Genomic DNA, 14,782 nt, shown 5'->3' on the forward strand with positions numbered 1-14,782 from the left:
GCTGACTGGCTGTGCTCCTGGGCCATCCCTCACCGTCTCTGGTCTGTTTCCTTGGCTATGGAGCTACGAGTGGAGGTCCCCGGGGACCTGCCTGCCCTGTGCCTCTGGGAGCCCTCTGCCTCCTCTCATGCCCGTCCCTCATCTAGGAGGCATGCCTTCCCTTCTCGGCCTCCCAAAGTTCTAACGCCCAATGGTGGTGTAGCTCATTCCACTTTTTCTGATTCCTGCGCACCCAGTTGCTCGTGTGTTCCCGCGTCCTGTGTTGGGTGGGACTTTTGTACAGCTGCAGCCTGTCTCCCTCTCCTGGCTGGGAGCTCTCGGTCTGACCCACAGACAACCCTTTCTCGCAGGGTGGGGGCCTTGCCCTCAGGGAGCTCAGTGTCTGGAAAGGAGGCTGTCGTGTGACCAAACCAATTATCCTGTGGACTGCAGAGCCAGATACTTGTGACCCCAAGGATGGCTTGGGCCTTTAGGGCTGCTCTGTTTGTTCTGCTGGTTCGGTTCCTGATGTGGCTTCCAAATCACCCTTTGTACCAGACCTTGATGGTGGGCTGCGCCATGCTGGACACCACACGTGTTTCATCCTCTGGCAGCCTTTGGGTGAGGTCTTTTGGCCTGCCTCCTGGGAGTACCAGGATGGGCCTTTCCCCCATCACATGACTGAGAAGTGTGGGGACTGCACTCCTCGCCTGCTGCTCCACCACCTTCTCCCTCTCCTCCTGGGCAGCCAGCACCTCCCATCACCACTGCCTTTCCCTGGGGGCACCGATCATTGGGGTTTTAGTATCAAAAGCCCTTTGTCCCAGGAGATGACTTCCCAGGACACACAAAGTCCTGGGTTTTGGCAATAGGTTGAGCAGAAAAATATAAGACCCATATAGCAACCCCAAAGACAGAACGGAGGGCAGGAGAATGGCAGAGACTCCCCTCTTCCCATGGTTGCCATCGCTGTATTTCCCCAACCATGAATGCCGGCAGCCATGCCTGTGGCTCTCAGTGTTGCATCCCTCCGAGGGGTGGGGCTCAGCACGCTGCCTCTGGGCCCTGACGGAGTCTGCCTTTGACTCTGCCTGAGGCTTAATTGTTGTGCTTTGTGTCCAAAGAGAGCGCAGGTTTCATTTTTCACATTGTGAGTATCGTGACCAAATTTTCTAAGAGCTCAGATACTGACAGTGAGAACGATGAGAACACCAGCACCAGCGTGACCCTGACGTCACTAAAAAACAAAGGGCTGAATGGCAGGTGGGAGGACACTTGCAGCTGGGTTAGGGAGGCAGACAGCCGAGGCGGAGCGTGCAGCCCAGTGTGGAGGGAGGGGGGTGTGAGCTCGCATCGCAGATGGAACCGCACGAGTCTGGGATGAGACAGGCACATCCTTCTAAATCAATCAGAAGTTTTGTGTGCCCTCCAAAGAGATGCCAGCGCTTAGTCCGAAATAGCAGCTGCTACATTGGCCCCGGCATGCCTTTGAACGAACACCATCACCATGTCGGTCCCTCAATGGCTCCGTGAACTGAGAAGGTTACATTTCCTGACTCCAAGGCTGCAACTAAGTCCTGCGGATGGGCCATTTTGGTGACGAGTGTGTTGGTACTTTACGGGGTGAAGCTGACTGTCACATCTTCCCAGCAGTCAGGGAGCTTCCTAGCATGTGGTGCATCAAATCCTGGCAACAAAACCATCTCCCCAGCTTTTAGGTACTTCGACTTGAAAACTGTAACTTCAAATCATCATCTTGATTTCTATGATGAAGATGTTAATGAAACTGCAGACAACAAACAAAAGATGATTGTTCTCTTGTCCAAATACAATCCAGACTTCGCTCGTTTATCTGCACATTTGGCAGACAGTACAGTTAGTTTGGCAGATTTCATTTAGTCAATAATCTTACCTGCTAGGTGTCCCACATACCTTGTCCCCAGCACTGCTGCAAAGGGGTGTGATTTGCTTACCTGTGACAATCAGGCTTTCATAATGAAAGGTTTTGGTCACTTGTCAGTTTGCTCAAAACGTGCGGAAGCGCTTATGGAGATTTTTTTTACTTGAGAGAGATGGGGAGAGCCTCAGACACGCACTTGCTGGACGGCTGTCGCTGTTGCTGGCCATAGAGAAGATGTTAAAACATCAGCCTGCTGTGAAGCTCTTCTCTCATTTGTAGCTGCAATGAGATGAGAATGGAGAATGGAGTTAACAGTAAAATAGAAATGTCGATGCTGTTTCTCCAAAATTGTTTGATGATCTTTAAAGAGGCCACAAGGAGTCTGGATGAGGATGAGTGTACTGCCCTTGAGCTGTTCGGGGTCTCTGGGTGGGGTTGTGACAAAGCTTCATACAGTCAAAGTAATGGCTTGCTTTTTGGACGTGAGATTGCTGGAGAACTCAAACGTCACCAGTAAGGGCAGCCAAGTTAGACAGGACTTTCTCAATTTCTTTATTAAAACTATAATTGGAGGTGGGGAGAGTATAGCCCCAGTACCTCCATTAAAAAATAAATAAATATAAATAAACCTAATTACCTCTGTCCCCAACTCCCACCTCCCCCCGCCGCCAAATAAAGCAAATGGAATAATCTTTAAAAAAAAAAAAAAACTAACTTATTTAAAATCTAGCTTGGATCTCACAAGCTCAAATTACCTTTGTACTTTAAAACCATTTTCCCTGAGAAAGAGTGGTTTCATGAGTAATGACACCCAGTGGGCTTAATCTGCGTAGAAATGACGGGCATGGATGACAGGCGTTGCCTGTCTGAAGAACTAGATGAAAAGGGCCTGACAGGCGGCTGGTCTCCCAACACCAGTGTGTAGATACCATGTGGATGGACATCTCTGGGGAGCTGGAAGTGAGTTCTTACAGGTCCAAAACCCCGTGCGCGTAAGTGAAGTCCTAAGCGCCCTGTGTGCAGAGGTGGGGAGGACAGTTTGGTGTTGGCACATCGGACTGACAGCCCGGCTTCAAAGCAGAGCGGCAAGTCGGTGAATTCTCCACTCAGTTCTGTGTTCAGTTTTGCCACTACATGAAGAGAAAGAAGGGTGTCCCAGAGGCTGCAGCTATTCAGAGAAGCTTAGTGGAAAAGCAAGCACCGATTGCCTCATTGCACCCCTGAAAGCAGGGTGGGTCCCCAGGAGCTTTACTAGAGTCTGCTCTGGCCACGTCTTCACAGACTGGCTTGGTCTGATCCAGAAATGCGGCCTTGGTAGGCACCACTCGTGTTCTTGAAGATACTCAAAGGATGTAGGCGTTGTCAGGTTGGACTGACTCGTCCTTGAATGGATCATCCCAGGCATCTACCCTGTGAAAGAAGCAACACTAGCATTTTGTTCATAATTTTTTTTGGGGGGGGGACAATTAGGTTTATTTATATTTTAGAGGAGGTACCAAGAATTGAACCCAGGACCTCCTGCATGCTAAGCACGCGCTCTACCACTGAGCTATATACCCTTCCCTAAAACTTTTTTTTTCATCTTTTAAAAAAAAAATTTAAAAAGGAAGCAGAGCAAAAGTAGCCTATTGTGATACAGGACAGGAAAAAATGTCATTTTTTAAAAACTAGGTAACATTTGTTTAATCAGTCCTATAGTATTAGGTTCTCTCTTAAAAAAAATCTTACATTTATGTATTTTAATAAATACACAGTAATATAGTCTCCAAAATTTAAATGTCCAAGAGTTAAAATAATTTACTATGGCAGAAGACAAAAACATAAAAATGTTACATTTTTATGTAACAAATGTCATTTGTTTAGTTAGTCCTCCAATGTTAACTAGTTTGACTGTTGTTTTGTTTAATTAATAGCATATGTGTAACAGAAAACTAAATAATAAGAATAAACAAATGGTGCTGGGACAACTGGCTGTCCACACGCAGGTGAGTGACATTGGACTGCTTCCTTGCGACAGTACGCAAAAATTAACCCAGAGTAGGCCCTAGTCTGAAATGTCTGAGCTTAAACTATAAAACACTTGGAAGAAAATGTAGGAATAAATCTTTGGGACCCGGGTTACGCACAGCCTTCTTAGATCCAACACCAAAAGCACAAGTGACAAGAGAAAGCTGAGTTGGACTTCATTAAAATTTTAAAACTTGTGTTTCCAGGGACACTGTCAAGAAAGTAAAAAGACAACCCACAGAAAATATTTGCAAGTCATGTGTCTGAATCCAGAATATGTAAAGAACTCTTAAAATACAATAATTTAAAAGACAACCCAGCTTAAATATGGACCAAGGATCTGAACAGACCTTTCTCCAAAGATGTACAAATAGCCAATAAGCGTGTGGAAAGATGCTCGGTGTCATTAGTTACTAGGGAAATGCAAATGAAAACTACGAGATACTATGTCACATCCACTAGAATGGCTAGAATCAAAGACAGTGATAGCCAGTGTTAGCGAGGATGGGAAGAAACTGGAACCCTCAGAGTCACCAGTGGGAACGTAAAGGGCGCAGCTGCCATGGAAAGCGGTCTGGCAGTTCTTCAAAGGGTTCAGCAGTTGCCATGTGACCCTGCAGTTCCACTCATTGGAAATGAAATGAGAAATGAAAACGTCCACACAGTAATTGTGCACAAATGTTCACAGCAGTATTAGTCATAAGTACCAAAAAGTGGAGATTGCCTAAATGTCCATTGATGAATAGGTGAATAAAATGTGGTCCATACATACAGTGGAATATTATTTGGCCATAAGAAGGAAAGAAGTACATGATACGTTCTGCAGCGTGAGTGAACCTTGGAAACATGCTGAGCGAAAGACGCCAGCCACAAAGGTCACATACACGATTTCATTTACATGAAGTATCCGGAGTAGCTAAATCTGTAGAGACAGAAAATAAATTAATGGTGGTGTGGACCTGGGGGTTCTAGGCTTGAGGAGTGACTGCTGTTGGGTACAGGGTTTCTTTTGGGGGTGATGAGAATGTTCTAAAATTGATTGTGGTGATGGCTGCACAGCTCTGTAAATATATCAAAAACCACTGAATTGTGTACTCTTAAGTGGATCAGTTGTGTGGTATGTGAATTGTATCTCAATAAAACTTAAAAATACCAAAAATACACAATAATATATAATTTAAAATACCTTTCAAATATATATGTTACAGTAATAATACACGTGCATAACTGAACATTATATTAATCACATCTTGAGGTTTTTCTTTTCTTTTTTTTTTTGGTCTGGTATGGCTGTGTCCAGGCTTGGTTCCCTGAAAAGTTGGTCACCCTCATCCTCATGTCACTTGGATTAATAAGCGTGAAATTTGTTGCCAGATGGCAAAATGTGCCCCACAGTCTGTGAGCAGTGCTGGGAGGCCAGTGGGAAGGCGAGGATGCTGCACAGGGTATGTGAGGCAGCAGGAGTGAGGAAGCGGCTCGGCCCCAGCCCTGCCCCTGCAGTTGCGTCATTTGGTCCCTGCTCCAGCCACTCTGTGCTGCCACCTGCTAGGAGCCCTCTTACTTCTGCTCAGGCAGGACCCCTGCTGAGAATGAGTCCATGACCTGTTTCTGCCTGTCTAAATTCTATCCCTCAGTTTTGATGCTCTGCCACCTCCTCCATACAGCCTATTCTGATTTCTCTGCCCTTTCTCCAGTGCCTCTCTCTGAAGCTCCAGCCATGCTTAGTCTGCAGCTCTCTTTGGATCTTAGCACATCTGTCCTGTGGGGTAGTTGGGTGTTTATGGCTCTGAGTTCCTTTTCCAAGCTGAGGCCTAAGTGTGACTCAGCTCTGTCCTCAGTGCCCAGCACAGGCCAGATGCCAAACAGTCCTCTGTTCTGCCACCTCCATCCTCTGTCCACCCTGGTGTTTGATCTGTATCACCGGGCCTTGGCTCTCCAAACTGGGCTCAGCCATCCCTTGGTGGCCATGTGATGTGACCTCTGGCCTTTGGTTGCTTCTTTCTGAGATGGTTGTGACAGTTCCAGACAGGCCTTGGGGGGCTGGTAGAGCCAATTGCACGTCTGGTCTCTGATCTGTCTGCGGTCAGTTCTGCTCATTAGTGAGCTCCCCCCATGTAGTCCCAAGGAGCGAACTCCTGTCACTGACACCCCAGCTGCCCCAACACCCCCACCTCACTGCTCAGTGAACCTGACCTCATCACCTCCTGCCCCAAGAAACATACTCATTTCTGAGGAGGAGCTTGGAGGAGGCTAGTGTCATGGCTCCAGGGCCAGGCTGCCTGGGTTCCAGTCCCAGCTCATCCATCTCCTGCCTGGGAGACTGTGGGCCAGGCATGCCCACTCTGTGCTTCAGTTCTCTCATCTGTAGAATGGGGAGGAAAAGCATTCATATATTTGTTTCCTGGCCTGACACAGTCGGTCACTCCATCTGTGTCTGTCTGTCTGGGGTTCTGACTGGTGAGCTCTGCACGCTGCCCCAGGGATGGAAAGAGCCCAAGGATGGGATCCAGGAGGCTTGATGGGAGAGCTGCCTCCGGGTGACCCAGGGCAGTCCCTTTCCTCCTCCAGGTTTGTGTCCTCTCCTGGTGTGGAGGGCTGAGCACCTCTGCCCCTCACAGTCCCAGGGGCCACGGGGGAGGCGCCAGCTCTGGCCTCCTGGTGTTAAATGCCCAGGCGTGTGGGAGAGTGCTCTTGTGCAGGGGCGTGGGAGCCCTGCCAGTCTCGCCGAGAGCCCGCTCAGCTGCCACGCTCTGCTTTTCCCCCAGTTCCCGATGGGTCCAGGCTCGGACGGCCCAATGGGAGGCATGGGCGGCATGGAGCCACACCACATGAACGGCTCGTTAGGTAAGTCAGTGTCCCGACCTTGTAGCGCTGCACCCTGTCCAGCCCTACCTGACCATCCCGGGAAGCTTTCTCTGCCTCAGCTCCTGGCTCAACTAGGCGTGGTCCACACAGCAAGAGCCCAAGAGAAAGATATTGCCTGGGTAGAACATCCTTTTTGCAGAAATATTCGAGGTTGGGTGTAAGGGTGTGAAGGCCTCTGCACAGAAGAGTGGGCATGAAACTGAACTGGGTTCTTTTTTCCTTCCAGGGTCAGGTGACATAGATGGACTTCCAAAAGTGAGTGTGTCTCCTCCCTGACAGCACCACCCAGGAAGCCTTTCTCCCAGTTTGGGTGGCAGGTTGCGGGGGGGCACAGGGGCTCACCTCCTCTGCTCTCTCTGCAGAATTCTCCTAACAACATAAGTGGCATTAGCAATCCTCCAGGCACCCCTCGAGACGACGGCGAGCTAGGAGGGAACTTCCTCCACTCCTTCCAGAATGACAATGTGAGTGTACCCCCGCCACCCTCATTCCTCCCTGGGCATCACCATATCCCAGTGGGCCGGTGTTCTGGCAGCCGTGTTTTGGGCCTTTCCAGACAGTGCAGAGCCCTCCCTTCCCCACTGCTGCCTGGTGCTGACTGCTGTCACCTGCATCTGACCACCGGCGGGGTCCTCTCCCGGGCGTCCATGTGCAGGCACAGTGCTTCCAGCGTTGATTAAGCTGATGTGGCTGGAAAAGCCCTAGCTGGGACTCAGGAGGCCCCGGCTCTGGCCCACTGGGTCATTGTCCCCGGGGGTCTGTTTTTACCTGTGCTGGGGAGGAAAGTTCCTGCCACCAGTGATTTCCTGGGATCTTAACTCAGAGGAGCTGGCCTTCTACTTTTCCACGTTGGGTTTCTATTTACAATCTCATTTGAAGGAATGACCGTGGTTAGGTAGCTTTTGAAAACCCCAGACCGACTCCCACCCCAGGGCACCCTGGCCATGCTCCGGCTTGTCAGACCCCAGTTCTCTGCAGTCAGGGGCCCCATGGGAGGAGGGCAGGGGCTGCTGCTGCTTCACCTGGAAAGAAGTGATGGTTTGGAGAGGGAAAGGGGGCAGGGGAGGCAAGTCGGCTCCCATAGTTCCTGACAGACGGGCACAGGCTGGTGCTGAGAGGTGGCTCCTAACCCCTGCCTCCTGGCCCTGCCAACCCCCTGCCCACCCAGCGCCATCACAACTCAGCCAGCCACCCGCAGATGGATCCTGTCCAGCTCTGTGCCTTCAGACTTCCACGAGGCTCTCAGACCCCCCTTCTCTGCTTTTCCCCTTCCAGTATTCTCCAAGCATGACGATGAGTGTGTGATTCCCCCCTCCTCTTCTCCGAGACGCTGAGAGAGCCGGCATTGCAGGCGGGAAGATGCCAGAAATTATGCAAGAAGAAGTGAGGTGTCATTACCCAGGAGCTGGGGGAGGGGCGTCTCCTGCTCCCCCTCAATCCCCACCTTCCCCTCCACTCCCCACCCTTCCCAATTTTAGTTTCATGCAATAAAAAGGCCGAACTTTTTATTCCATAAAACATGAAGGACAAAATTCAAAATAAAAATATATTTCAAGTCAATGACCAGAGAAATCCCACCCCTTGCCCTTCCCTGAAAGGACCTTTTATGTACATGACACTTTTTTGTTGTTTTTTGTTTGGGGTTTTACCGTTGTTGGGATTTTTTAATTTGTTTTCAGGGGGGATTTTTTTGGGGAAAAATTTTTAAAAATGGAAGCTTCTAGCAAGCCCCCCCAACCACCCCAATCTCTTTGCTTTCTTCTTTAAAAAAAAATGAAAAAAGGACAAAAAAAAAAAAACACCAAGCCCTGTTGTCCGTCTGTACCTAAGCCCTTCCACCAGGAAAACTAGTCTAGGTGTGAGGTCTCACCTGTCTTTGTAGCCATCTAAAAATAATAATTATTATTATAATAAACTGGGCAGTTTAACAATCGGTGGTTTCCTTCAAAAGGCCTTCTTTGGAAAGAAAAAAGGAGTTACCCTTTCCACTTGGGGTTTTGGTTTGTGCTGACGGGCAAGGGAGGGGCAGAAAACTGTTTTGTTTTTGCTTGGTTTCTCCCGGCGAGGTGGCGACAGCAGCTGCACAACTTGGACCCCAGACCCCCTTCCCCCATTATGTGGCCGGAGGGGCCAGACCACAGACCGCTTTCAGGATCCCACCCCAGCGGAGATGCGCTGTGACCCGGTGGCATGCACTGTGTTCCCAGGACTGCTTCCTCCTCTCTCTTCTGGACCTCCCTGCCCTCCAGCCCTCAGCCCCCACCCCAGTCTTCCCAGCGAGAATCCTGCCAGCGGGGCGGTGGCCTGGAGCAGAGTTGGGGAGGCCGCCCCCAACAGGATGGCTATGACCTGGGACATGGAAACTGCGACCTCCGAGTTCTCATCCCTCACCTCGTCCCCATCGTGTGTGCGGGCAGTGTAGGGCTGGAGTTTGGGCTTTCTTTTGTTTTTTCCTCTTGATTCTTCCTTTTTCAAAGATGGGATATTGACCAGAATTGCTCTGTATATGCTTGGAACTGGATGGAAAGACTTTGGAATAGCTGTGAGGGGCAGGGGGCACCAACAACCAAACAGATGTGCTGTTTCCGGTCTTGTTTTTATTTTCAAAAACCAACAAACTCGACAGTGGAGCCTGTCCCCTCCCAGGAGGGGTGACTCATGGCCTCCCTCACCTCACCACACCCCCATTGAAACCTCTGTGTCTTGCCCTGAAGACACCTGAATTCTTTGTACATTTACACCCTCCTCCCCGCTCCCCTGTAGCTGGTCTTTGTTTTCTTCCCTCCCTTCTGATCCATGTATATCATATTATGTGAGATATCATCTGCCTGAAAAAAGACCTTGTGCGGATTATTGGGAACATTGTAGCTGTTTCTGTGTTTTTTCTTACCTTGTAGTCTGGTTCTGAATTAAGAGAGGAAAAAAAAAGTAATTATGATACATTGTAGTTTGTGTACGATATATGTTGATAACGTTTTATTAAAGGGACATCTTTTTTCCGCAGCCCTTCCTGACATGTTTGGGGGAACGTGGGTTGGAGTTTATTATACTGATTACAAACTGCCAGGCGACTGGTTGGGCAGAGTTTTTGTTCTGGCGCCTAACTGGATTTTGTTTTGTGTTTCAGGCATCAGCCTTCTTTTCCTGGGCATGTTAATTCTGCATTTTCTATGGAGAGTTGAGGAAGGTGGGTTGGGAGGGGGGAACATCATCTCACTTCAAATATTTGAGGGTATCCTGAAAGGCAGTTTTGGTTTCTCATCTTGAGAAGACATTTTGGTTTGCCAGAATCTCTTATTTTTCTGGAAGTCAGAAAAGGTTCCTGGGGCACTGTGTGTTTCCAGTGGAGAGTCAGCTTCAGCTAGGATGGCTAGGATGACCCTGTGCGCTGCAGCCATGCCCTGCTTTCTGGAATTTGCCCCACAGGTCCTAGGGTGCTGCACCACAGGGAGGCTGAGTTTCATTTTTTCACCTCCAAGGCAATGGGGAGCCCTTGAAGGATTTGAAGAGTAGCACGGTCCAACTTGGATTTTAGAAAACAGTCCAGGCCGCATCCTGGAAGACAGCTGGATGGGGCTGGACAGATGTGGGGAAACCCAGCTCCAGCCACCGTCTAGGCAAGAACTACTGAGAACTGGGGCGGGGGGAGTCAGCATCGGTGGATGATGATTTGAACATTTAGAAAGTAGAACGTTCTGATTCCCTGGAGATCTGGGACCCTCATCTAGGTCTGCAGAAGAAAGGGAGGGAAACACATGGTGTCTGAAGTAAAGTGTGGTCTCAGTCTGCCTTTACAAGGTCTGAAGGAACCGGTTTCAGACCTTGCCTTTGCCACTGCTTACTGGGTGGTTGTGGGCACATTAGTTTATACCTCTATCCTCAGTTTCCTCAACTATAAAATGGGGGTAACAGTTTACCTATAGTGGTGGTTGTGAGGATGTTAACATTTGTGGAGTGTTTAGAACGGTGCCTTTTACATAGTAAGAGTAGAAGTGTTAGCTGTTAGTGGAACTGTTACTCGTTTGGGGAGAGCCTAAATGGATGTGATGGGGAATAGCTGGGAGGGTCTAGAAGATTCCATCTGCCGTTCCCTCATCTGGGAACCAGGTTTCCTAGTCTCTTCCTCAGCACAGACACCTTTTAACTACTGGAAAACATCACTGTCAGATGAGGAGATGCAGGCTGTGACCTGCACTAAGGATTTTGAAGAGGCGTTTGTTCCACCAGCAGTGAGCACCTGCCCTGTGCCGGCCTGACACTGGGCAAAGGAGAAGATGGAGGTGACTGGCTAGCATCCACTCAGTACCCCTGCTGTCCCCATGCTCCCCAGAGCAGGACTCGGGCACAGATGGGAGAGGGAACCCAGGTCATGGGGGCCCCAGCAGAGAGGAAGCAAAGGGCCTGCCAGCCTGTAATGAGAGCCTGCTGTGCCCAGCTCTGCTGGGGGAGGACACCAGGTGCCCTAAAATCCCACCTCAGCCTGTGGCCCCCCAGCACCCCCAGAGTTGCCTTTACCTCACTCATATGAGGCCCTGGGGAGGGCTGGTTTGGCCTTCTCAGCAGGTCTTTGAGGAGGGGACTGGGTTAGAGGTTCAGTGGGAGGTAATAACTGGGTTATTTGGCTTAGAGACCTATAATCCCCACCTTCAAATCTTGACTGGGCAGTCCCCTGATCGGATGGGTTGTGGGGCCCCAGAGAACAGAGCTGGGACCCTGGAGTTGAAGCTATAGGAAGACATTCCTCTGAGGTGTGAGAACACTTAGCAGCCAGAGCCATTAAAGAATGAAAGGCTGCACTGAAAGGTAGTAAGTTCCCCATCACTGGAAGTGTGCAAATGAGCTGGGGGAAGGATAGGTGGCTGCATGTGTTGGATGAGGTACTGGTTCCTGGGATCTTAGGTCAAAGGTAGAAGGGAAAACAAGCCCCTTTTCAAGGGCAGAGCTGGGGGTAAAACCAACTCACTCTGCCCCCTAAGTCCCTCCCAGCTTTTCAGCTGTTTCATGGCTCTAACAGACTCTCCATATAGACTGTTGACTCCTCCTGCTGAAGACAAGGCCAGTTGGACAAGTGCTGCAGAGGAGGGAGGGCTGGTGGTTATAGGCCGGGGAGGGGTGGGGATCTGGCGATGGAGCCTGGGCCTCCCGGCCTCCTTTCCATTCCACAGACACACCCACCCCACGCCCATCTCAGAGCTGTGGCACTTTCCTCCGCTCTGTTCCTGGCCTGCCCCGCACTTCGTTTGGTCTCTACTCAAATGTTACCTTCTCACGGAGTCCTCACCCAGTGAGGTAAATACCCCATCCCCAGCTGCTGATGGCTCACACTGTATCCCTTGCTGGGTGCTGCCCTTGGTCCCCAGGGAGCTGCCTCACCCCAGGTTTCACCTCCTCCCAGGTGGCGGCCGGTGGCCAACGATGGATGTGGGACTTCAAGGCCCCCAACTTGGCCTCAATTTGGGATGACTCTGAAAGGCCCCCCAGCTCTGACCAGTCGTGCCCTCCTGACTTGCTCACAGGTCTCCGGAGAGTGCTCCCCCTGTCAGCCTGCTGCTGCAACTCCCCCTCAGAGCCTGGTCCAGAGAACTCTTCTTTATATCCTGACATGTCCCTCTTCCCTGCCTCCCGACACTGGAAAATCAGCTCTGTGAGAGCAGGGACCTTGTTTTGCTCCCTGCTCTAGAGCTAAGGCCTTGCAGCCTGCCTGCCACATACTAGGTGCTCATGGACACTTACGGGACAAATCAATCAAGTGGCTGAGGGCTTATCCTGAGCTGAGTTGTGGGCACTAGGAGCGATCTGTAACAAGTGCACCTCTCTGCAGGTTCCCTAACATATCTGGGGAGAGGGGTCCCATAAACAAGGTGGTCTTCCAGCAGCCAGGGAAGACAGTCCGAGACACTCAGCTCACACACATGCTTTAAGGGACTTTCTCCCACCGCAAAAGAGGAAGCAGGGAGATGCTGCCCAAAGCCTGGGGCGACCCCGGACTGCTCCTTCCCCAGCCTCGGGCCTGCAGCCTCAGGCCAGCATCTGGCAAGCATCCACCCTAGGTCCAGCCTGAGACAGCCTAAAGGGCCCTTTCAAAGTAACCTCACCCTTTCACGGGGCTTCTGAAAACCTTCAGACCCATCTACTTGAAACCTCCTGGTCAGATGCAGCCCATTAATCCAGTGGGGAAAACCTGAAAGGGAGGTGCTTTAACCCCATCTCATAGATGAGGAAACCCAGGCTTTGAGTGGGAGCTGGAACGCAGAAGACTCTCGGAAATGGCTTTCCCTGAGTCCACTGATGTCTGCTAGAAATGAACCAAGAACTTTCTAAAGGATCAACAAGACGCTTAAACACGTAACCAAGTGAGAGTATGTTCACACGTGCTCACAATGCCAGTGTCAACATTTTGGTTCCAAACTTCCGTTGCTTAGAAGTCCAGGTCCCTATAGTGGGATTTTTACAGCAACAGTGTGACCTCCACGTCCACCCTCCTCATACAGTACTTTGGATTCCTTCCTCCAGACTCACTCTGAGTAGGTGGGTAGTCTTTTCTCAGGCCTCAGGCCAAATAGGGCCTTAAAATCACCTTGTGTTTTTCTCCCTCCCTGTGTTTAACGAGGAAAGGAAGGTAAGAAGAGGGCGGTGAGGATGAGGTACGTGGGCGTTTGGGGCTTGGGAAGGCGGGCAGGCCTCTGTGGAGGGGCAGCTGCCACCACGTATGAATTTTCCCGCTCTTTACACCCCCCACGTGGGGCCTAAGCCCCTGCCGCCTCGCCTGTGGGTGCAGAAGCCAGAAACTGCCAGTCACCGCTGCTTCACCTGGCAGATCAGTTGCAAGGGGCTTTAAGAGACAGCAGTGGGTGCCAGGCTCTAAGGCACAGACCAAGGCCAGCCACTGGGGCTGTCCTCACTCAGGTTGGGACGAGGGCCTAGGCCTGCCCTGCAACACTGGCCCCCTTCCAGGGCAGTCCTCAAGATGCAAGGTCATCTGCTGACTGCCCTCCTACTCACAGTATCCGCCCCACACACTCAAGCCTCAGGCTCACTTAGCCCTCTCGCTCTCCACTCTCCCACCGTCTCCAGGGGGCTTCTGCCCTCTCAGGCTGGCTTCAAGCCACCACCACCACTCACCCAAGAATAACCGCAATGGCCTCCAGCTGGACTGTACAGTGGCCCTGCCAACTCGTCCTCCACACCCCCATAGAGTGTTCTTTAAAAAATCCCTTTGACTCAGCAATTCTGCTAGGCATGTATCCAGTGGCTGTGCTGGCAGAAGTACTGAGATACGTGAACAAGGATGCTCACTGCAGCATTATCTGTAATAGCTAACAACTTGAAATAACCCAAATGTCCATCGATAGATATTAATGCAGCCGCTCAAAAGAACATAGCTCACAGGTGCTGATGTGGCAAGATACCACGAACCCAAGGTATTAGGTGAAGAAAAGAAGGTGTAGAAGAGTCTATAAATAGGACACTAAGTAACGTGCACACGTGTGTCCTTATTATACATACACTTTTAATGGTGCTACGTAAGAAACTCGAAGCTGAGGTCACCCTTAGGGAAGACGACTAGAGTTGCTTGGGTGGGGTGACAACTTCTATATGGGGAAGCCTGAACTGCCTGGCATTCAAGGCCCCCTGAGAGCTGGCCCCACCCAGCCTCACTTCAACCTCCCTGCACCCCCCACTTCTAACCACTCCCCGCTGCCCCAGGATCCTCTGTGCCTCCCTGCTTTCGCACAACTGCTGCCTTCCCCCGTAACCTCTTGACACAGCACCGCCAGCTCAGTCTATCCTTTTCCTAGTAATCCGTCCTCCCACCCTGGCTCCCGCCCAGCCTACCTTATAAAGTGGAAGGGGCAAAACCTGAGAGTCAGACACATGGAGCTGGAAACAGCACTGTCACCCATGGAGGCGATGTGGACTTCCGGACCGGTCTTCAAAGCGGTCCTCCCGCAGCAGGAAGTACCCTGGCTGACTGCTCTCGGCAATCTTCCTGGAAATTGTGCTCAGCCCAACAAAGGCATGTCACCCAAG

The 14,782-nt window shown here is 50.8% G+C and overlaps 1 protein-coding gene across 2 annotated transcripts in view; it reads left to right on the plus strand.

The window, feature by feature from the left end:
• SSBP3 (single stranded DNA binding protein 3) overlaps window positions 1-9,754 on the plus strand; it is a 157,665-nt gene extending 147,911 nt beyond the window's left edge. For both annotated transcript variants that reach the window (XM_064493554.1, XM_064493555.1), the window contains 4 exons: window positions 6,652-6,730; window positions 6,978-7,006; window positions 7,114-7,215; window positions 8,027-9,754. In XM_064493554.1, the coding sequence (XP_064349624.1) occupies window positions 6,652-6,730; window positions 6,978-7,006; window positions 7,114-7,215; window positions 8,027-8,056 (240 nt within the window). In that variant the 3' untranslated portion in view covers window positions 8,057-9,754. The remainder of the gene's footprint in view (window positions 1-6,651; window positions 6,731-6,977; window positions 7,007-7,113; window positions 7,216-8,026) is intronic.
• The last annotated feature ends 5,028 nt before the right edge of the window (window positions 9,755-14,782 follow it).

Source organism: Camelus dromedarius, chromosome 14 (genome assembly GCF_036321535.1).
Source record: "Camelus dromedarius isolate mCamDro1 chromosome 14, mCamDro1.pat, whole genome shotgun sequence".
Lineage (NCBI taxonomy): Eukaryota > Metazoa > Chordata > Mammalia > Artiodactyla > Camelidae > Camelus > Camelus dromedarius.